Consider the following 22,454-nt stretch of genomic DNA (forward strand, 5'->3'; position numbering starts at 1 on the left):
ATTTGTAAAGGGGCACCTATGAACTATACCTAGGACTAGGAGCCTAATTTCTGGATAGGGTACTATAAGGGCAAAAAAAAAATAGAATGGTTCTTTTTGTCTTCATCAGAATTCTAATTGAGGGTACTCGTATCTAGTGGAAGCGGTCCCAATGCCCCTGTAACATACAGAGTTCCTCCCTATATGAAACTGGAAATCTCCACCTCTGCATCTATAATAAATATTAACTCAGCCGATGACATGAAAGAGCCCACACAAAACGTTCACGTAAGCGGTTTGATACGTGTACTTCCTTACCCAACATACCCACTGTTCACACCGTCACACGTGAGCATTTTTATTCTGGTCCTTCAACCGCAAGCATCAGATCCGGGCCGTATCGATCGATCTTTTGACCAATCACACGGCGCCTCGTCGAGTTACAACAGCTGTTCCTCCCCGAGTTTGCATAGCATCGATTGTTTTGTACTTGACAAAATTGTGAGCATATGAACATGGAAAAGAATACTGTGATTTCTACGTAAATTTGTGCACAGAAATGCACGCGCCACGCGTTCAGGGAGTGATCGATACTTAATCAAATGTAAATGAAATTCTCTCGGTTTTTTTTTTTTACTATTCCAGCTGTTTTTCCCTGAGCTATTAATGAAGGGCTACAGCAAATATTTGTTTGAATATTGGAGTCTGTTCTTAGTTTTTCCCCGCCCATGAGCCAGAATGGTTACTGCGGCGGACTTTTTAACCAAACGACATTTTGTGACCTACGAGTTTCATTCAATGTCCGGGGAACCAGAGAGCGCACACGCGGGAGAGAAGGAGAAAGTGTTGGTCGCATCGTCGGCGACCGTCCAACCCACCGATATGAACAACGGGAAAAACAAGAAGCGACGCGGCCGTGTGCCGTCCTTCGTCAACCCACTGACCGGCCGGCCCACCACGCTAGCTCTGGCCGCAATGTTGTTCGCCGTCGTTCTGATCGTCTACCTTATATCCAGACCCAAGGAAGAGGGATCAGCAGCTGCCATCGACGAGCGAGCCAAAAATCCCAAATTCCATCACATCTTGGTGCCCGCTGATGACCCGCATGGTTTGGATGCAGGTGGGCGCGAGGATTTGAACTTCAATCGTATGCACCGACCCAATGTCTTCCAGGCAGCCGGTGGAGAACAGCCTGCCCAAGCCCAAGCCTTTCAGATCCCAAAGCTACCTCCGCCGGGCTGGAAGAATCAGCCCCAGGGTCCAAATAAGCTGCCTCCCGAGCCGCATCCTAAACCAAAGGAGTTCCCCGTTGACGTGATCCACACGCCGGAGTTGCAGTGCCCGGAGAAACCATACGTCGTGTTTCTGGTCGTGTGTCTGCCGTCGGAGGTCCTAGCAAGGACGGCCGTCCGACGCTCCTGGGGGATCCCCAAGGGAATAGCCGAGGCCAAGGAGCTGTCTATGAGCTGGAGGACTGTATTCGTGATGGGACGGACCGAGGCTAAGGATGCCCAGATCGAGAGGGAATCCAAGAGTTACGGGGATGTCCTCCAAGGTGACTTTGAGGACCTATCGTCAGAAGTAACCCGAAAGGTCATGTTGGGATTCCAGTGGGCGATCAAGGACATCCCCATGTCTTGCAGACCCAGCTACATCTTCAAGACCAGCATCAAGGTCTACATCAACCTGCCTCTGATCGTACCGTGGATCACGGACAAACTCAACAAGGCCTCGGACCTGTACGTCGGCAAGACGCTCCGGGAAGACCGCCCGATCCGGGACAAGGAAGACCCGCTCTACGTGCCAAGCGCGGACTACCCTCGGAACTTCTTCCCCAATATTGCGAGGGGACCTCTCTACATGCTCTCCATGGACGTGGTGCACAAGATGGTTCCCAAATTCGGCCACATCACCCCCATCGCGATGGAGGATGCCTACGTGGGACTCTTGGCTTACAATGTGGGCGTACCAATCACCGACGACGACCATTTTGTCCTGATCAAGAGACCAAAGAACTTCTGCCATTACCGCAACATGCTGTTCGTCTTCGACATCGAACCTACGGAAGTCATGCATGTGTATAATGTGGTGGAGGAGAAACACAGGTACTCTGAATGCACGGACAGGGGATTTTGACATTAACAAAGCGAGATTCGGATGATTTGCAAAACTTTCTATGAAAGATAAGACAGCTCGTTTAAACAGAGTCAGCTAAGCTTTATTCCTCACAAATCGTGGGAAACTGTGGTGCTCCGTGTCCCATAGCATGGCACTGGTAACTTCTTCTTCCCACCTTGAGGCAAAGTGTGTAACGGAGCAAAATAAAACTCGTTGATGAATGCCCAGCGTGATTAATAAATTACTTCTATCGCGCTTGGGGCACGCCCTGACTTTTTTAGTTCCAAAACTGGTTATTGGTCTTAGCGGAGAGGCGATAAGGGTCAATGTAAATAATTTGAGATTTCAATAATTCAAAGTATTGCCCGTAGAAATACCCTTTATAATATTTTAATAATACCCTCTGTAGTTTGCCAGCATCGAACGGTATCTGTGATATACAGGGTGAGTAAAAAAACGAAACCCAAATGTTGGGACCATTGTTGTAGTGAAGTTCTGCATGTAGCACTGTTAATATCTAGGATATGAAAGCCCAATTCATAAGCTTTCTTGTAGTACAAAAATCATGCAAATCACCCATGTACTTTTCAAGTTACGGAATTTTAAACACAACCACCGTTTTAAAGTTCTGTCCACGGATCTCAAGAAGGTAATAAGTGTTCTTTCAGAAAAACGAAAACAAATCACATGGGGATGTAGCCTACATAATTATGTGCATGTGAATTGTTTTTGTTTTGCAGAAAAAACGCACACCTATTTTTGTTTGTTTAAAATTCCGTAACTTGAAAAGTACGTGGGTGGTTTGAATGATTCTTGTACCAAAAGAAAGCTTATGAATTGGGCTTTCACATCCTAGATTTGGAAAGTGCTACATGCAGAACTTCACTGAAACAATAGTCCCGACATTTGGGTTTCGCTTTTTTTTGTCTCACCCTGTAGCCTACATGTAATCCAAAATTGAAACGTTGGCCTTCACAGTACTCAACCTGGTGAAACGGCATGGTTGTTTGAATCTTTTCAGGATACAGTACCCCTAAACTGACAGTCTTTTACATTGGGTTGCGGCACACCTCCAGAATCAAAGTCAGAAAGAAATATGTGTGCGCAGTTGGCACTTCCCATATGCTGTTGGAATTTGCCAGGATTGAAATGGTTTCTACTAAATCTTGCTAGAGAGTGAGGGTTAATAAATATTTATCTGAATTACTTCATCAACAATAACAGTGAAAAAAGCGAACATTTAATAAGCGATTCAATTTATTTCAATTTCATGAGCAATTCAATTTGATAATGTTCACCCCAATCAGAAAGGTAAGAATCACGAGCCGCGAACTGACTTCAAAATAATAATAAAACAGTTTGACAATTTCTTTTTAAGATTCATATTTCAACTGTTAGAAATAAATATAAATATAACAAACTGGGAAAAACATCATTCAGTCATGACATTATGATTACTGATTTTTATTTGCGTACTGAATGACTTATATTCTTCACTCAAGATTAACAAACCAGAACGCGGGTATTTTAAAAATGAATGCAATGTTCCACTGACATGTCTAAGGAACATTTCAAAGTTTGCAGCCATTATCAAAGTCAATACATAATGCAACCAACCACGAACAGATGTTTCGACTGATGACGTGTACTTTTAGGTTTGTTTGGAACGGGGGTTTGCCAAACCAGGGCTCTGTTCACAGCTGTGGCTACAGGCACCTGCTTCACATTTTAGGCCAAACTTGTTGTCAATATTATGTTCATTCTGTGGAACAATAAATCGTATAAATTGAGGCTAACGTTTTTGGTTTACTTCCATTTTGTTATTTCCAAATCACTCGAGTAATTTCGGATCTACAGATTAAACCGAAACTGCATGGTTGAAAATTGGTGAATCTCGGTTAAATGTATCATTTCACAACTAACTGCCATTAACCCTCCTGCTATTTAAGAGGTCACAAACGGTCAAAATGTCCTTCCCCACCCTGACATACTTTTAACACACCAATGGGGGTCTTGACCAATATTGACCCACGTAATAACATGGCTCCGTCAGAATGCAGGTTTAATTAAAACTCATCAAATTTAATCCCTTGCTCCCCCCCCCCCCACACACACACTTTAGTTAAGTAGACAATTTAAACAATAGAGATTTGCATGACATTTTAATTATCATATTCAGCAACTTTTCATGAGGTTGAAAAAAATATACAATGAAATATCAAGGTGATATAATGCAAGTAACAACTTAACATACAATGTAGATAACTAAGGGCCGTCTATGAAATGCCTACGCACGAAATGTCGACTCTTAGACCCCCCCCCCAAAAAAAAAATTCCCCGTACGAAATCGCACACGCGCTAAACGAAACCCAAATGTCGGGACTATTGTTTTAGTGAAGTTATGCATGTAGCACTTTCAAAATCTAGGAAATGAAAGCCCAATTCATAAGCTTTCTTTTAGTACAAGAATCGTTAAAATCACTCATGTAGGCCTACATGTACTTTTCGAATTACGGAATTTTAAACACAACCACCGTTTTAAAGTTCTGTCTACGAATCTCAAAAAGGTAAGTGTTCTTTCAGCAAAACGTACATTGTAAACAAATCACATAGGGATGTATGTGAATTGTTTTTGTTTTGCTGAAAGAACACACTTTTTTGTGATCCGTGGACAGAACTTTAAAACGGTGGTTGTGTTTAAATTTCCGTAACTTGAAAAGTATACGAGTGATTTGAATGATTCTTGTGCTAAAAGAAAGCTTATGAGTTGGGCTTTCATATGCTAGATTTTGAAAGTGCTACATGGAGAATTTCGCTAAAACAATAGTCCCGACATTTCAGTTTCGTTTTTTTTTTTTACTCGGCCAGGCCTGTATTCCTTTTTGGAATTTTAAGTCTACCCTATTCTAGCAGCATTTTGACTGGTTCTGGTAGGTGTAAATATGAGAAAGTACATTGTTTTCATGTATTGAAAGCAATGCACATTGTGCATGTTAACAATGTTAACAAGGCCCCCCCCCCCCCCCATTCGTGTGTACATACTTTATGGACGGCCCCTACCTATCATGGACATATTTGCTTTCAGACATTTGATATAAATTATTATTGAAATAATTCGCGAATTTCAAAACATTTAAATAGAAACATTTAAAAAAACAATTTGCCACAGGCCCTATACATAATAAATTGCACAACTTTTCATACAACGCATAAAAAACCTTGCTCAGAAAATCAGGTTTTTTCAAGACTTAATAAACAAGCCTGCTAACAAAGGCAGCCTCTTTGGTACGTCATGAAATACTACTACATCCACCTTAATTTATCACTAGTCAGTCACCTTAAAGGGGCCATGATATGAATTTTTCTTGAGCTGATATTTTGTGCAACTTTCTTTTCCTCTTAAATGTATTAAAACTATTTGACATCACTTTTTGGTCATTTTTTTTTATGGAAGAGTGCACTTTTTTTAAACGTTTCAAATTGTCCATACTGTTCTTGACAAATGAGGGCGCTCTTGCCGTGATGACATTTCAGGAAGACACTGTTGAGTTTTAGGGTTTTCTGTTAAAATTGTGAACCCAAAAGTTGCTCATTGAAAACATTTGTCATGTTTGTGGGAAAACTTTGCTCATTGGCCTAATGCCATGAAACAACAATAACCAATCACCAAAGAAAAAAAAACATTTCAGAAAGAGAAATATCCAAAGTGGGGGCAAATTTTGATGCTGAAATAGCTGTAACATTGAGGTTTCTGCCTGAAATGACATCACACTTTTGCTCATGAATAGGCAGATTTTCATTAGAATTAAAACCACAAAGGCACAAAAAAGCCCTTAAAAATGGCAAAATGAAAAATGAAAATTGAAAATACGGTTCAATGGGACAGAAAGGTGCATTTCCAAGGATTGCATTAAACAAAATTACATTAAACAAAATTACATAACATGGCCCTTTAAAAAAAAAGGCAAAGCGCAAACCTTGCCATTGGTTGAAGTTAAAGTGACTAGAAATGAAACTGATTTAACTGAAGCAAATAATAGATTAGCCTGACTGAGACTGCTCAATGCATAGTTTTTAATATCGACAAAACAGTACTCTCATCTTTTTAATCGGAATGTAAAAAGGTTTTAAAGTTAAGTCAAGCACTGCAATTAAAGGGCTGGCACCTTCTCAATAAAATATCGACAATTAATTAAACAGACTTGGGAAACACAATGTATAAAGTGGCCATCTCACGAACAAGGCCCATAAAAAAGGGGAATTGCGACATGAAAAATATGTATTCAAAAGTTCGAAACTTGCCTAATGCAGTTTCTTTCTTGTTCTATTGCTTAATCTTGGGTGGAGACCTCAACGAGAGATTTCACAAAGAAGAACCCCAAGACCCCATCGGTAACCTCCTCCTCTGTTGCTATGGGACCCTCATACTCTTCCTCCCAACCACGGGATGCGGTGTTGCCATGCCAACTGGCAACATCACCAAAAGTCCTCAGCAGGTTTGCGCCTCCCGTGTGCACCAGAAATTTATGGACCCTGTATCCCTGCCTGAGGTAGAATCCTTTATGACTTGCATCTGTGTGCAAGTGAACTTCGTGGTAGCCTAACTTCCCTAGGAACTCCTCTGTTCGGTCCCGAATGATCTTTCCGAGGCCTCGGCCTCTCTTTGCACCGTCAATGCACTGGCCCTCGATAAACACAGCTTTGGGTCGGTTTGTGACTGGGACGAATCGGACATGACCAATTACAGTGTCCTTAGGGAGGGCATGGTCCCTATGTTCGATCAGACCGAGTGAGCATGACAAACCGGTGCATTTTGCGTTCTCTAGTCTGGGCAGTAATTCTGCCTTGCACTGCGGCCATTCATGTTTCAAGACCTTGATGCAAGCCGGTATAAAGTCTTGTCTCAAGTGCAAGGGTATCAGGGTATATGTAACTGCCATTGTCAATACAACACAATTTTCAAAAATTGTTCAGATGTGTTAATAAAGAACATGATCACAAACAACAAGTACATGCATGTCATGTATGAAACAAAGTCTTCTTAAAAGATTATTGCACATATACAAATTAACATCTCAAATTCGTAAAAAAAAACATATTACACTGTCCAATCTAAGTACAAACAAACCTGTAATAATTTCATATGAATACCTTTAGACATAGGAGCTTAGCTAAATACATCCCAACAAACATGAATTGTGAAAACTTCAATTTGGGCTTTTCTTTTGCACGTTTCTTTGCAATACACAATGCAATATCACATAAAGACTATAACAGCAACCAAGGGAAGCTTCAATAAATTTTTTTTTTAATAATGAGATCTTTACCTTTATAAAAACACACTGTGACCGAATGGCAAACAACCCAGGAACTAAAAACCTAAAACACTCAAGATTTTACTCTGAAACTACATACATGTACATGTACGTACATATATGTAAAGTTACAAATTCATGCAGCACAATATAATACGCACCTCTAGGACATCAACAGTGATGACAGCTGTTAGCGGTCGAACGTTTAACAACATTGTACAAACTGGCACCAACAAAAATGGCTTGCCGCAAAAGTCTGATCTTTGAGAACAGAAAACAGGCAGGAATGCGCACTGTGATGCAAATAAACTAAAAGCAAGCTAAACATCCAGAACGCATGACGTCTCAGGGTCAAAAGCGTCCTTGCATAATTGCCTCATCCTGTGCAAGGGCGCCCTCACATGACGACGCATACGGCAGACTGCACAGCACCCATGTCTCGCTTGGCGACCAAGGTCCCGTCCTGATGCACGATGACAGCCTGGTTACCATAGCGGCTGTAGCTGAAGGTCGTCGACGACGAAGAAGCGCCCCCGTCGTCAGCCAGGGCGTCGCCCTGCCAGGCAGCCTTGGGTGTCGGTGAGGAGGGGGAGAGGGCCTGGCGCAGCGCCCTGTGTTGCTCCTTGAAGACCACCACCGCCGTGTCTTGGTATCGCTGATGGATGAAGTGTCTTGACTCGGGGTCAGTCTTGTGTCTGCTCATTTAAACTGCCTATGCGAAACAAGGAGCACAAAATTATTGTTAGAATGTGTACACATCAAAGATAGCATTTCCACGCTATTTGGGTTGTGTTCTTTAAAATGAAATAGGCCAAATCCTTTTTGGAGGCTGCCTCCTTTTTCTTCTTCTTTTTTTTAATTGAAAAAAAAAAAACCCTGAAATAATGATAAATTTTAAATCATTTTGGCCTCTTTGTCTGTTGCATCTAGCCCATATTAAGCTGGTATGTCATTTCCTGAGTCCAAAGTGGCGCCCATTTAAAAAAAAAGCTGGGGGCCATCTTGTAAAATAGCCAGCCGGTCGTTTTGGAAAAAAAAGAAAAAGAAAAAAGGGCCTCCTCCTTCCTTCTTTTTTCCAAAAAGCAGGACGCTAAACATGTTTTCTTTTTACTTGGCCTTATGTCAACCACTCAGTCTATGAGTGATCTTTTCATTGGTTGCTATGGGTTACCATCAGCACTACAGACACAATCATTTAGTCGAGGTCCATCTTTAAAATAAATATAAAGAAATAAATCAATAGTCTGGGCTCTGGCAATGTAAGAAATTCATGGATTTTATAGCTCAAAAAACTAACGGGAACACGACCATACAACACCACAGATTTCAAACTAAATGAACGTGCAACAAAAAGCCTTCAACATGTTCAACGTACATTAAACCTGTAAGGCTGATTCATGGAAGTGCACTGCTAATGAGGATAATACATTTTGCGTATATAGTTTTTACATAGTTTGTGTTGGATGTGGTTTTGTAGAAAAAAACTTAAGAAAAAAAAAATTTGATAGAGGCCTACAACTTTGGGTTCCATGGGAATCTGCAAACCAAAGAAATATGGATTTAAAGCATATTTTCAAAATTGAGTGTACGCTTAAGGCAGAGTGCAGTGTGATTATTTTGCATGCAGAGTGCAGAAATATGATTGAAATGCTCAAAAGAACTCACATTTTCTCTAAAACACGAAAAATAGACATCTGAAAAAGGCAGCACTTTCTGATTAGCCTATAAAGAGGGTGAGTATGCTTCTAAAGCAAAAACAAAATTACAAACTAAGCCTAATGTGTGAAAATCAAAATTTGGCAAAGTGCGACACGTTTTTGTACTTGTGGACGTGTGGCCTATGTTTACGGAGGCAGTCCAGTAAATAGGCCACATTTATGGGGCTATCTGTGAACAAACCCTATGAGAGTGGACTGAAAAATTCTAAGTGTTTTCTAAGAAAATGCTTGTATTTTCTCACTGCTCAAATTGACTTTGATGACATGAAATTGCTATCTGGGCCTGGGGGCTTGTTTGTTAGTCAATACAGAGGAAAATAAGTGAACTTCGCATATGGTAGGCCTAATCTGCTAATCTTGCCCCAACTTCCTTCACAAGATTCTGTGAAGCTCATCTGCCCTTCCCAGCGCCCTGTTTTCAGAAGGGGGGGGGGGGGGGGGGCGAGCGAACGCATACGGTCATGACGCGACGGTAGGCGGCGTGTAGAAAAAGGGTCACCAAATGAATAGCGCCCTCACACATTTTTCTAATGCGCGAACGTACGTACGTGGTCATGGTGCAAAGAACCCTTAAATTCGTAAAGAGAATACACCTCACCTCCGTGTGCAAATAGAAAAATTACCAACCTGTTAAAAAAAAGAGCCAACTTCTCAACGCCACTGACAATTGTGTTGGAGTCTAAACCGAAGGAATTTTTGTACGTTTCAAAGCAAAATGTTAGGTTTGTTTCTATGCACGCCGTCCATTCTTGCAAGAGCAGGCAGCGCAGGTGGCTTATATATCACTTCGTTTTTCGAAAGGAAGAATGATTCAGGGTTCCAGACTATAGCAGTGTTGAAAGCTAAACTCGCACAAGTCTGTTCAAGTGTTGAGTAACAGACGAAGAATTTGGGGGTAGGGAGGTGGTGGATGTGGCGGAACTTATTAGACAAGGCTTTGCTTAATACCGTTATAGCGAAAAATCCCTGCTTGCTATAGCAGAACATTGTGTGTGCTCACGGTAAGTGTATTTCACGAAATAGCTTTCGCTCGGGGATCGTACCTGTGGCCCTGAGGACGCAGGGGGCCAGGGATAATTAGGGCTAATGAATTTACGCTCTCATTGATTTTGCGTGACCTGCAATTCATAAAGGTGTGATATGGTTGTAGAAAAAAATACAGTCGTGCGTGCTTATACTTCCCTTGTTCAGTTCCAAAGAGTTGCTTACAACAATTCGGCTTTTCACACTATACCCCGTCCACTTGAACATGGGTCCACCTTGAGCGGAACGCTGGTTGGCATTTGTTCTTGGCAACTGAGGCATACCGTTCACACTTTCATACCTCGTTCAACGTTCATACTTTGCTTGCGGGGCGGCTATAGATTTCTACCCGGGTACTAGTGTTCTTATAATTCCTCCATGTCCCGACCTGGGTTGGATATACCGACGTAGAGCCCTAGACCCATGTGGAAGCCGTTTTGGGATTCTTTCTCGTGTGAAAAGGTTTCTGAAATATCAATGTTGGACCCGGGATACTGTGGAAGGAATTTACAAAGTCTTTTCGATTTTTTTTTTTTTTTTTGTCTTGGGCACTCGCGATGACAGAAACACTCGCTGCCCATCACGACGTTGTTAAAATTAGGAAATTTGATGTTCTCTAAACCTTTGAGGTTTCTCAAATTAAACAAGATGATTAGCTCAAGTACTATCATATTTGTTCTATCACGACTTTACATGGTGATTTTCGCGCTCGGGTTTGAAACTGAAACCTAGCTCGAATGAAATCAACCGGGGATATTTGCAATAATCACGGTGACCGAGGTTTTGAAAAAAAAATAGTGGATGCAGTATAAAATGCATGGGGATACTGCTTTAAGAACAGGCATATAATAGAACAAGTAAGTTAAAAAAAAGAGCTCAAATTAATGTATAGCATTCGATGCGTAACCTTGGAAAGGAAAGGGGTACTTTTGAGAAGGCGTGGACGTTATAATTACGTTCGTTCGTGAAAACACGTACTGCACGTTGTAAATAACAACACCAAGTACACGATATAAATCTATTACCAGCCAATTGCGTTATCGGATCGGCAAAGTTTCCTATCCAGGGCTTACTATGGGAAACGAGATTGGAAATAAAGTAAGCACTGGGAGGAGGTTGGACTTGTCTGTACTAGTCTGGTTCCCCAGACCAAAAGATTCCGACTAATTCTGACAAGCTGATTTACCCGATCATAGATCGGGTAGGGCGTAGTGTTAATGTTGGGGATGAAAATGTGGGGAGTTAAATGTAAATGGGGGATATAGTTGAGGAGACATGCAGTTATAGAAAAGCAATTTCTGTGGTGTAATCTGAGGCAATTTCTGACCACTAAAACCAATTTCAGCAAAAGATCGTCTTTTAAAGTTTTGAGTTTGGAGTAATTGAATCAGCTATTTATGTATTCTGAGCAATAGAATCATTATTGTAGGCTACAATTTTTATTCGGGGAAGAAAAAGTGTGGGGGGACCAAACAATGTCCCCGCTTTAAAAGTGGTTGGGGGGGGGTTCCCCGTCCCCCGTTGATTTACGCACATGATAATTATTTACCATGGCAACTGTCTGTAAATGTTCCCGTTGGTCTGTTAAATTGGCATTTTGTGAGGCAGTCGCATTTGGAAAACGTAGTGAAAAGGTTACCGCAGTACACAGGCGAAGGCTGATTGTACAATTTTGACAATAAATCATAATGCAATAACACGTGAATTGAGGTGTCATTTGAAATGAAAATGTTGAGTGTTTTCCGGTCTGAATCATGGAGGAAGGTCATAATGAAGTTTCAGTATTGGACTCTTCAACAAACGTAAACTTGAACTTCTTACAATTTGCGAGACTGTCTGCGAGGAAAAAGTCGATTCAACTTTTATTGAAGTTGGTTCAACCATCTAGGCTATATAAGAGCAAGTTTTACTCGGCCTCCGAGAAAAGTTTGCTCCTGAAAGGATCCGAGACCGCGGTCTTCCGCGACACCAAAATCGCTCCACGTCCGTGGAAAAATGTAGAGGGTGTATTTCGCCGGATCGGACACTTTTTCGTCGATTTTTTTGTGACTGCGTTAAAGATCGCGATATTTGAAGAAATGCATCGATCCTTCGTTGATCCCAAACCGGCCCCGAAATTATAACGCGACACTGAATTATACGTGGCGGGCAGCGAACTCACAAAGCTCAGCCTTGGTGGAAGCATGGAGCTGAATTAACACACGATGGAAGCAACAGCGAGCACTCTATCACGTCACATGCTTGTGCTTCAAATAGCGAGCACCGTAGACCCAACCTCGTTTCCAGGGCGTGGAGCAGGCTGCAGTACGCGTTGCCATCGACGGTTTTACGCATAGCCCGGAAGTACTACGCAGTGTCAGTCTTTCGATTGGTCAGACCGCGCAAGACATACTAATGTTAGTCCTTCTGAGTATTCGTTGCACTCGGCGCACGGGCGGCAAGCAAAGCACAGAAAAGAATAGGGACACTTGATGGCCACGCACCATGGAGAAAAATATTTTGCCAAGGTCACCCCAGACTACCGTTCTGTGAACACTTCTGCAGAATGGCTGAGTAGAACACGTAAACGAAACCCCTACGTTGACCTCGCTGACCTCGCACAGTCTAGACTCGCAGAAAAGCCAGCACAGGGGGCGGCCAGGCAGTCAGCGTGAAAGCGCACACGACGGCAAATTCCTGCGCAAAACGCAGTCACGAAAAATCGACGAAACGGATCGCCAGTCCGTTCCGGAAAATCAGGACGACCCGAAGTGTCCGATCCGGCGGAAGACACCCTCCGCATTTTTCCACGGAGGTGGAGCGATTTTGGCGCCGCGGGAGCCCGCGGTCTCGGATCCTTTCAGGAGCAAACATCGTCTCGGAGGCGAGTAAACTTCTCTCTTATATATATAGATGAATCTTAGGGGGGTAATACAATGTATTACAATTTACGTCACGTGACTAAAACAGGAGGAATTTCTCCTTTTTCCGAAAATTTCCGAAGTTTGCCGAAGTCGTTTCGTCGACAATCGGATAGCGCCCGAGTATTTCCGAGTATCTAATATAGGTTTAATTAACTGCCAATTGCTTATTAATTTTATTTTAAATGAGTTGATAATTAATATTCATTATTTTCATTCAGAAAAATTAAAATTCAACGACGATTCTGTGCATCAAATAAACTCGGATCGTACGGGCGAACTTTTTGCTGCGTCATGTACAATTTTGAAATTGACGACCGTTACCGAGATTTTTACAAAACTCGGTCTTCATTCGGCTGCGCCTGCTAACAGTGCTATTTGGTTCCCTAATTTTGAAGATTCCAGATCAACAGTACTCAATGTTATCTTACAAAAACATCAAATTGTAATTATCATAACTGTATGATATTACGAAGCAAGTGATTTATTTAAAGATCTGATCAGAACATTAAAAGCTACAAGTGATAAAGCGAAATCGGAAACGAAGCCGCGCTTTGAAAAAGGGCCATTAATGTCGTCATGTTTATTTTAAGCCACGGAGGCTGCCTGACCTACAATTTAAGACGTGAGCGTCGGGAATAATTGTCAGGTCTGGGAACCAGACTAGTCTGTACGTCCACCGGCAACCTCGACCCCAGGGTGTCGAGCACTATTGGAAACAACGCTGGACATAAAGTAAGCACTGGGGACGAGGTTGATCCACCGGTTACTCAAAAGTGGTAAAAGCGCGCCCTCTTGTTGGCCCACGTAGCACTGACATAGGGAAGTTATATATCATAATCGACGACATATTTTAGTTGGCAGACGTTGTTGGTCTGGCGCTGATCAAAACCACACACATTCCTCACTTTGGAAACAAGTTCTCCTGACGTTGTAGTGGATCTAGCCGGTCCCGCTGCAAAAACAATGCGTCGCCGACGCAAAGATCGAACTCTCCTGCTGGCTTTTCTGTTTACATCTGCCGTCGTGCTGTCATCCATCGACGCTCAAGGTAATAACAAGCGCACATAAAAATACCAAAACAATTAATTTGGTTTGTCTTTAGGCGCTTAAAGTTGCTCTCCTCCTGGAATTTTCGAGTTTGACTTCAAAAATAGATCTAAAATTCCTCTTTCGCATTACACAAGAAACTCCCCTTTGAATGACAAACTCAAACCTTAAATCCACCCAAGGCATGTTAAGTTCTGTAATATTTTCGGCCCGACAATAATTGAGGCGTACGTATATCTTCTTGCGCGTTACGGGTGCGAAAGTTAACTAAAACAAAAACTGTTTTCAAGTCCAAAATTGACTAAAATAGTTGCTTTGTTTTCGTGAACACACGGCGGATTTGCCATTCAGGTTCTAGCAGCGTGTGTCAGTGATCCACAAACGTCTTGACAAAACTTTTTGTTTTCGAGACACTTTCTATACAACCATAACTATTTCAACTTTCACGAAAGCAAAATAAATATGTAATATATCACATTAATCTACATTAATGGGGCTTCCCTACAGTATAAATATATAAGCTGAAATCGCATTTAATATGTAAGAGTGAATTTACTTCTTAAAAGGTTGTTATTCAATGTGGTCAACACTTATGGGAAAACACTGCACGTTGAAGCCGTGTATTTCCATGGAAATTCAAACGGCCATTCTGATTCGCAATTTAATTTAGACTAGATACCAAGTATGGTAGTAAAATGAAGCCAAGCAACGCGAATTTCACATCAACTTTCCGTAGGGAATCAACTTTAATTTTAAAGCTTGAACGAAAACGTTCGGCCGGATACAGTGAAGGACCCGCATTGTATTCTGCAATGAGCAAAAACTGCAGCCTGCACAGTAAAATTGTCACAACCGATCATCTTCAACCGGCCCGGTACGAAACATTTAAACAACCATCTAACATGATTTTATCACAGTTATAAAGAGGAATATTTGGGCAAAAGAACGAAATTCATACGTTGTGTAGAGGTTGCAATATGAAGCTGTCAAGACAAAAACATACACAAGTTTTGCGACACTTGAGACGATTTCCGCCGTGTTCGTTGTTGGTAGCTTAATATGTTGTACCAAGGACAAGTTCTGTTCCGTTCCGTTCCGCTCCGTTCCGCTCTTCTATGTTTTTGTTTTTAAAACTCTGGCAGGACCTTCTACGGGTCACTTGGTGGTCGGTTCATAATCTGTTTGTCGGGCGGACTATCTATCTGTATGTCTGTCCCCTGAAAATTGACCAAAATATGGTGTTCCATATGTGCCACCGGCGCGCATTTTTCGGCGTTGCATTTTTTTTAAAACTCTGGCAGCTTAGGGGTTCTGGATAACTATTTTCCCTCTTTATAAGGGGTTTCATGATGCTTTTTTCATTCTCCTAGGGGTTCTTCTCAACAGGAGATTTCAGTGTTTTCTGACCACTTCCTATTTTTTAAGCTCTGGCAGGAGCTTCTACATGACACTGCACTTGGTAGTTGGTCAGGCTGTCCCCGGAAAATTGACCAAAAGTATTATGGTGTTTTATATATGCCATCGGCGTCGCATTTTTCAGCTCTGGTAGGGATCATTAATTTTTGCAAGACTTTTCTTGCAAGACTTCTTGCAACACGGCCAGAGCTAATATTGTGCACACTCGCACTTTTACTTTATACGACAAAGTCTCGCGCGCGTTAAATCCATATACATATGCATGATCTGCTATGCAACTCTTATGATTATACCGTCCATCAGCAGAAGGCTGCAGCTGTCACCTGTCAGAGAGCTGCTCAAACCACTGGACAAGGATTTGCAATAATGTTAGCAGACTGTGTTTTTTTACAATCAAAACTTCACGGGGGCGTGGGCTCAATTCGCTCATCTCATGCAAAAAGTGTCATAGATAAACTTGACCTTTGTGAGATATCTAAAAATCCATTTATACATCTGTTAAAAATAAAACTTTTTGCGACGCCTCAGTCTCTTTTTACAATGAGACCACCATACACTGCAAAAACTGTTTTTAGTAATTAAACACTTTTCTACACATTTTCTTGCTATATGTATTAATATTACTAATACTTGTAAACGTGTTAAAATACTAAACTTGTTCAGCGTATAAGCGTTTTGCAAGTTAATATGGATGTCTATAAGAATTGGATACGTAATGTTTAGCAGCTTAACATGTTTACAAACTGATAGCAAAATTATTTGTCATTGCTAAACACAATTTTTAGAGTACTGGCATAGTGGTGGATTTGCCAGTGATATCCGAAACAATTTAGTTTTTTTTTCAAGGTTGCAATAAAGTGTAATCAAAGGCAGTCTGTAATTGTTCTTTTAGAACTTACAGCAGGACTGCTCTAAACAGAACAAAAACTACTTAGCAAGTTGATAATAAGCAGGACAAGTTCTTCTCAGAACTAATATCTTCTAAGCAGTAGTTATTACCACATGGTGTTACCGCAAAACCGAAACGATACCGATACCCCACCATGCAAAGCCTCAAATCTTATATCAGTCTGTAATTACTTGTCAATTCTATACACAGACCACATTAAAGATCTGTCGAATTTAAAGATAAACTTAGTAATGCTATCGAGGAAATCTTGCGAATGTAAAGAAACTTTTGTAACTGGTGAATTGCATTGCGATGTTTCAGAAGAAGATGATATAATAGTGAACTCAAAACCAATTATATTCCTTGCTTTAATTTTGTTAAAAATGACGCAACTCAGACATGACCCAACCCCTGTTACTGGATCCACTCATACTATCATCGATCTCATCGATCTCATTTATGAAGGTTGAAAGTGATCATCTGCTTTCCCACTGTCAAAATAACATTTTTGTTGTTGTAAAATGCCTTTATCTACTTTTCTTCTTTATGCACGTATCCCCCCCCCCCCACCCAAGCGGATGTCCGTGCCTTCAGGTGAACTGAACAAAAATAATTAATCATTTTGCCTCGATCAGTGCCCTCCTTGAAGAACTAATTGTTCACCCCCATGCGGCCCCCTAGAATTTTAACCCTACTTACGCCGCCGCTCGACACCAAACTAGTTTCAAATTTCCTCGCCTTGAATATATATTTGGACTTTTACCGTGATGTACAAACCTATAGACGGCTTCATAAGTGACCCAATATGCATCTGTGCTTTACTTCACATGCATTCGTGTTAATTTTCGTCAGTTTCTCAAGAAAAACTGATGGGGGAATATTTCATCTTCTTTTAAATCAGGCATACTTTGAAGTTTATGTTGAAATCCTCTCGTAGATAGTGATATGAACATATCTTTTAAAAATCAGGTTCTTGGGAACATGCCAACATAATCTGCCCAATCCCATTATGCCATATTGTTTGTGCTTGGTACAGATAATTATATCAATGGTTGAGCGTAGGGCCTGTTGTGGGATTTTCCCTTTTCATTATTACTATTGTTATGTTTTTACAAGCAAAGTTCGTGCAATTTGAATAGAACGTGTCACGGGGCCATGGTATTTCACAAGTCGCACTGGCTACTGCATTTCAGTCTGAGTAACTGTGTTTGCGGCTGAACAATAGACTGTTATCGCAATGTCGAAAATACTTTTTTTTAGGGCGCCGAGCGTATTCAATTTAAGATCAAATTCATATCAGTGGGGGATTGAAACTTTTTAGTGAGGTACATTAGTAACAAAACCTTAGTGAAAAAAATCGTTACACAGTGGACAAAAGCACAATTATTTTCACCAAAGCATCTCCATGGTAAACCTTTTCGAAAAAAAGACGGACGCAAAAAATTGGATAATAGGAAGGGCATGTATGACGTCATTATGACGTCATCAGCTAATGATTACATGAAAAAATATAAATTAATAATAATCTTTAGAATTACAAGCATCTCAACAACAAATTTGGTATCAAATTAAAGGGGACAACAAGATCTTTCATTTGAGTGATATGTCATTGGGATGGTATATAGTTGAGGGTGATTTTGTGGGTCAAAAAACCTTTTTTGGTCAAAAGACCTGTTTTTTCGGCTAAAATCATAGATTTTGGGTAGTCACGTTGACACCTTGTTTTGACATGCAAACAGTATCTGGTATTGTGAGATGTTGATTTTAAGTCAAAGAGAAAGGCTCAAATTCTATGCCAAAAGAGTTTTTGTAATTAATTATTAGTATCTTAAATGTTTAAACTTGTTCCAAAGTTCATAGCGGAAAAGTGAGGTTAACACCTTAGTGTTAAAATCGTGAGACGGGTGGACAAAAGCACCATTTTCACACCAAAGCATCTCCATTGTTTACCTTTTCGAAAAAAGGTAGGATGCAAATTGAGATTGAGATATTAGTTAGGAATGAGCCATGGATCGTTTATTTTTTACATTTAATATACGTTTCTGAGATCAAGGAAATCAGTGCAGTTGCCAATTTTGTTCTTAGACTATCTTTAAAAGATTTAAATACAAATAGTTTGATCAAATGAGGGATGTTTCCTAATTTAATGTATTAAATTAAACATGTATGTACATGTACATTTGACTCTCGCTCCTATCCCCTGTTGTGATAAATGATTCGTTAAAATGCAATGTCTTACGTCATGATTATCTCATAAATGATTACCTCAGGAATGATGCCACGAGGCATTATTTTCCACAAAAGTTTCTACTGTCCCTTCGGCTTCGTATTCTACATCAACTGGCAATGCATTTATTGCCCTAAACCCTTCAACATTAGCCAGGAATTGAGCATATACTTCTCCGGCGTTACAATTTAAACCTTTTTGTGGACAACGTAGTTTTTCTGGTGTACATGTAGTTTGCATGCAGATAATGCAAGCAGTCCAATCCATGATGACTGTCCTGAAATACGATAGTAACAGTTCACATAAGCAATACAAAGGTAGAATGTTCAAATCAATTATACGTTCCAATTGCAAAATAATACGTTTTGTGGAAGTTTGTAAACCTGCAAAGGGGGCAAGGGCCCCCCCCCAAAAAAAAAAACAACAACAATTTTTATATATTTTTTATGTGACATCGCAATAAAGGCAGGCAATGAGTACACCACCATCTTTTCCTAAAAAAAAACCATTGGTTAAAGTGGTCAGAAATTGCCTCAGATCGCACCACAGAGCATCTAGAATCCAAAAGTCCGAATTGAGAAAAAGGTTCGATAGCCCGAATTGAGAATAAGGTTCGATTGTCCGAATGGGCAATACGGTTCGTCAGTATGACTCTTCGGACTATCGGACCTTACTGTTGATTCGGACTATCGGACCTTATTGTCGATTCGGACTATCGGACCTTACTGTTGATTCGGACTATCGGACCATCATAGAGTCTTTTCGGACTATCGAACCTTATTGTCAATTCGGACTATCGAACCTTCGGACTATTAAACCTTATTTTCAAGCCCACTGGAACAAACTTTTGCCAGGGGGTGCTGGAATTTCTAAAGGACGGACACAATTAATGCGAACGCGGAGCGCAAAGCCCTTACGGCGTGGCTTAAAGGGTCCCTAAACGGTTTGGAATATGGATGCTCTGTGGTGCAATATGAGGCAATTCTTGGCCACTGTATCAGGCGCGGTTCTACGGGGGGGGGGGGGGGGGGGGGGGGGGCTGGGGGGGGCTGGGGGGGGGGCTGGGGGGGGGGGCTCTAGCCCCCCCCCAAAATTTTGTCTAGCCCCCCAAAAATAAATTCCGTAAAAAAAGATTTGCATTAGCAGAAAGAAGGATTGTGATGTACATGCGAACGGTCTCCCCCTAAAGAAGAAATAGCCGTGACAAGGATGCATTAGTTAATATAGTGTGAATTATTTTAGGATTTTCTTGGCGCTCCCCATTGAAAATATGGCATGAGCCCCCCCCCCCCCCCCCACCCCACCTATTGATTTTCGGAGGCCTAAGTGTCTGGAAAAAATATCCGGTCTACATTTCAGCACGCCTCCCTGAAAAAATTCTGGATCCACCGTGCTAGCCCCCCAAAAATATTGGTTCTAGAACCGCGCCTGTGTCATATGACTTTTTTAGCAAACGTTTTTGAGATTATAAAGACAATTTATTTCCCTTTTTTTGTTTAGAATATACTGTTGCTCTTATAACGTTTCTACTGTACTGAAAAGTCGAAAACCCTGTATTTTTATCTCCATTCTTTGTTCCATTTAATTCTGTAAAAAGAATTGTATCATTATGCATGACATCGCATGTAAATATTATTGTTGCTAGGCTGCTTTCTTACATTTAGTAAATTCCGTCGTGTATGTTTTGATTTATTTTCCGAGCCCTTACGGCGTGGGGCCACAGGGCCAGGGGCCTGCTTTAAGGCCCCGGAAAATGTTGGATTCTGGATGCACTGTGATGAAATATACTGAAGTATATACTTAAACTTATAAAACCCGTAAGGATGTTTTTTTGGTTCAAGTTAAAACAAAATGGTTCCAGTGGAAGCGGGTGAATTTCTGTTCATAAAAATATTCACATAGGCCTAAACGATGTAGCTCTTGATATATTTGCAGTTTTATTTTTTTGTTACAGGGAATGGCAAATATGAAAGACTAACATATCTTTATGTTTATGATCGGTAGGTGGCAAGTTTGGGCCTAGGCTAGGATTTATCGGTCTACTGAGTTTTTATGAGAAAAAACTTGCAGAGGGTAACACATGAATTGCTTTTTTATTAAAACGAAACTACACTGGAACTAGTTTCAATGGAAGCCCGTCCCACTCCTATTAGGTTGGGATGTGTGTGTGAACCTTGCTATTTGTTAATGTTGAGTACAGAATGCTAACAACGTCAATGAAACTTTTAAATGAAAAGAAAAACCTTCAGGGGAAAGGTATGAACTTTGCCCCTATTGAAAGATCGAATGAAAAAAATCGTGGCAAGCATAATCAACTTTGCCACCATTGTCATGGCCGAGGTTATTTTTTTCGGGTCATAGCTTCCATCACAGCGGAAATATCATAGACATGTCATGATTTTAGATTCATTGAGAGAAATATCGATTCTGCACTGCCTGAAGATTTAGAAAATACCTCCTCCTGATATTTTACATTGTTACTTTGTGCTAGACGTTCGAAGCGCCGCGCTTAGCCGCGGCAAAACTAGAAACGAACAAAACGAAGGAGATATTTGTAGAGCAAGCATAATGTATAGCGCAGCGGCGCAATTTCAACGTCGTAGAACCTTGCTGGCTGGAACACATTTTTGCCCGGGAGTAGGGGTTGCTGAAGCATATTTCAGCACCCCAATCCAAAAGGTTGGGGGTGCTGCAGCAACCACAGCACCCCCCGTTCCCGCGGGGTTGTTATTTTCGTTTCAGACTATTGAACCTTCGGACCGATTAACCTTATTCTCAATTCGGACTATTGAACCTTCGGATAAAATAAACCTTCAGACTAATGAACCTTCGGATTAATGAACCTTCGGACTATTGCATCAAATGTTCGGATTAACGAACCTTATTTCATTTTCGGACTAACGAACCCCCTCTTATGGAAATTTTGTGCATTTGAACTATCGAACCTTCGGACTAAAGAACCTTCGGACTATTGGACCTTCGGACTATCGGGCGACCCCGATGCTTTTTTCATTCACCTAGGGGTTCTTCTCAACAGGAGATTTCAGTGTTTTCTGCCCACTTCCTATATTTTAAGCTCTGGCAGGAGCCTCTACATGACACTGCACTTAGGTAGTTGGTCAGGCTGTGCCCGGAAAATTGACCAATAGTATATGGTGTTTTATATATGCCATCGGCGTCGCATTTTTCAGCTCTGGCAGGGATAATTTCATCAATTTTTGGCAAGACTTTTACGCAAGACTTCTTGCAACACGGCCAGAGCTAATATTGTGCACACTCGCATTTTTACTTTATAAGACAAAGTCTCGCGCGCGTTAAATCCATATAGCCCTATGCATGATCTGCTATGCAACTCTTATGATTATACCGTCCATCAGCAGAAGGCTGCAGCTGTCACCTGTCAGAGAGCTGCTCAAACCACTGGACAAGGATTTGCAATAATGTTAGCAGACTGTGTTTTTTACAATCAAAACTTCACGGGGGCGTGGGCTCAATTCGCTCATCTCATGCAAAAAGTGTCATAGATAAACTTGACCTTTGTGAGATATCTAAAAATCCATTTATACATCTGTTAAAAATAAAACTTTTGCGACGCCTCAGTCTCTTTTTACAATGAGACCACCATACACTGCAAAAACTGTTTTTAGTAATTTAACACTTTTCTTCACGTTTTCTTGCTATATGTAATATTACTAATACTTGTAAACATGTTAAAATACTAAACTTGTTCAGCGTATAAGCGTTTTGCAAGTTAATATGGATGTCTATAGGAATTGGATACGTAATGTTTAGCAGCTGAACATGTTTACAAACTGATAG

At 41.0% G+C, this 22,454-nt stretch overlaps 2 protein-coding genes across 4 annotated transcripts; one reads left to right on the forward strand and one right to left on the reverse strand.

Moving 5' to 3' along the window:
- The first annotated feature begins 515 nt into the window (after positions 1-515).
- LOC119720091 (UDP-GalNAc:beta-1,3-N-acetylgalactosaminyltransferase 1-like) lies at positions 516-2,565 on the forward strand. The gene has a single exon (XM_038189623.1). It carries the CDS (start codon positions 718-720, stop codon positions 2,113-2,115), a length of 1,398 nt encoding a protein of 465 aa, XP_038045551.1. The 5' UTR covers positions 516-717; the 3' UTR covers positions 2,116-2,565.
- Positions 2,566-6,134: 3,569 nt separating this feature from the next.
- Positions 6,135-9,934, reverse strand: LOC119720724 (N-alpha-acetyltransferase 80-like). 3 transcript variants are annotated; one of them, XM_038190541.1, is made up of 2 exons: positions 9,758-9,934; positions 6,135-8,120 (listed from the first exon to the last, which is right to left on the reverse strand). In XM_038190541.1, exon 2 carries the CDS (start codon positions 7,035-7,037, stop codon positions 6,429-6,431), a length of 609 nt encoding a protein of 202 aa, XP_038046469.1. In that variant the 5' UTR covers positions 7,038-8,120; positions 9,758-9,934; the 3' UTR covers positions 6,135-6,428. The 3 variants fall into 3 exon arrangements, with proteins under 3 accessions (XP_038046469.1, XP_038046468.1, XP_038046470.1); XM_038190540.1 differs by having other exon boundaries at positions 6,135-8,124; XM_038190542.1 differs by having other exon boundaries at positions 7,107-8,120; positions 9,758-9,933.
- Between the last annotated feature and the right edge of the window lie 12,520 nt (positions 9,935-22,454).

This window comes from Patiria miniata, unplaced genomic scaffold, assembly GCF_015706575.1.
Source record: "Patiria miniata isolate m_02_andy unplaced genomic scaffold, ASM1570657v1 HiC_scaffold_9, whole genome shotgun sequence".
Classification (NCBI taxonomy): domain Eukaryota; kingdom Metazoa; phylum Echinodermata; class Asteroidea; order Valvatida; family Asterinidae; genus Patiria; species Patiria miniata.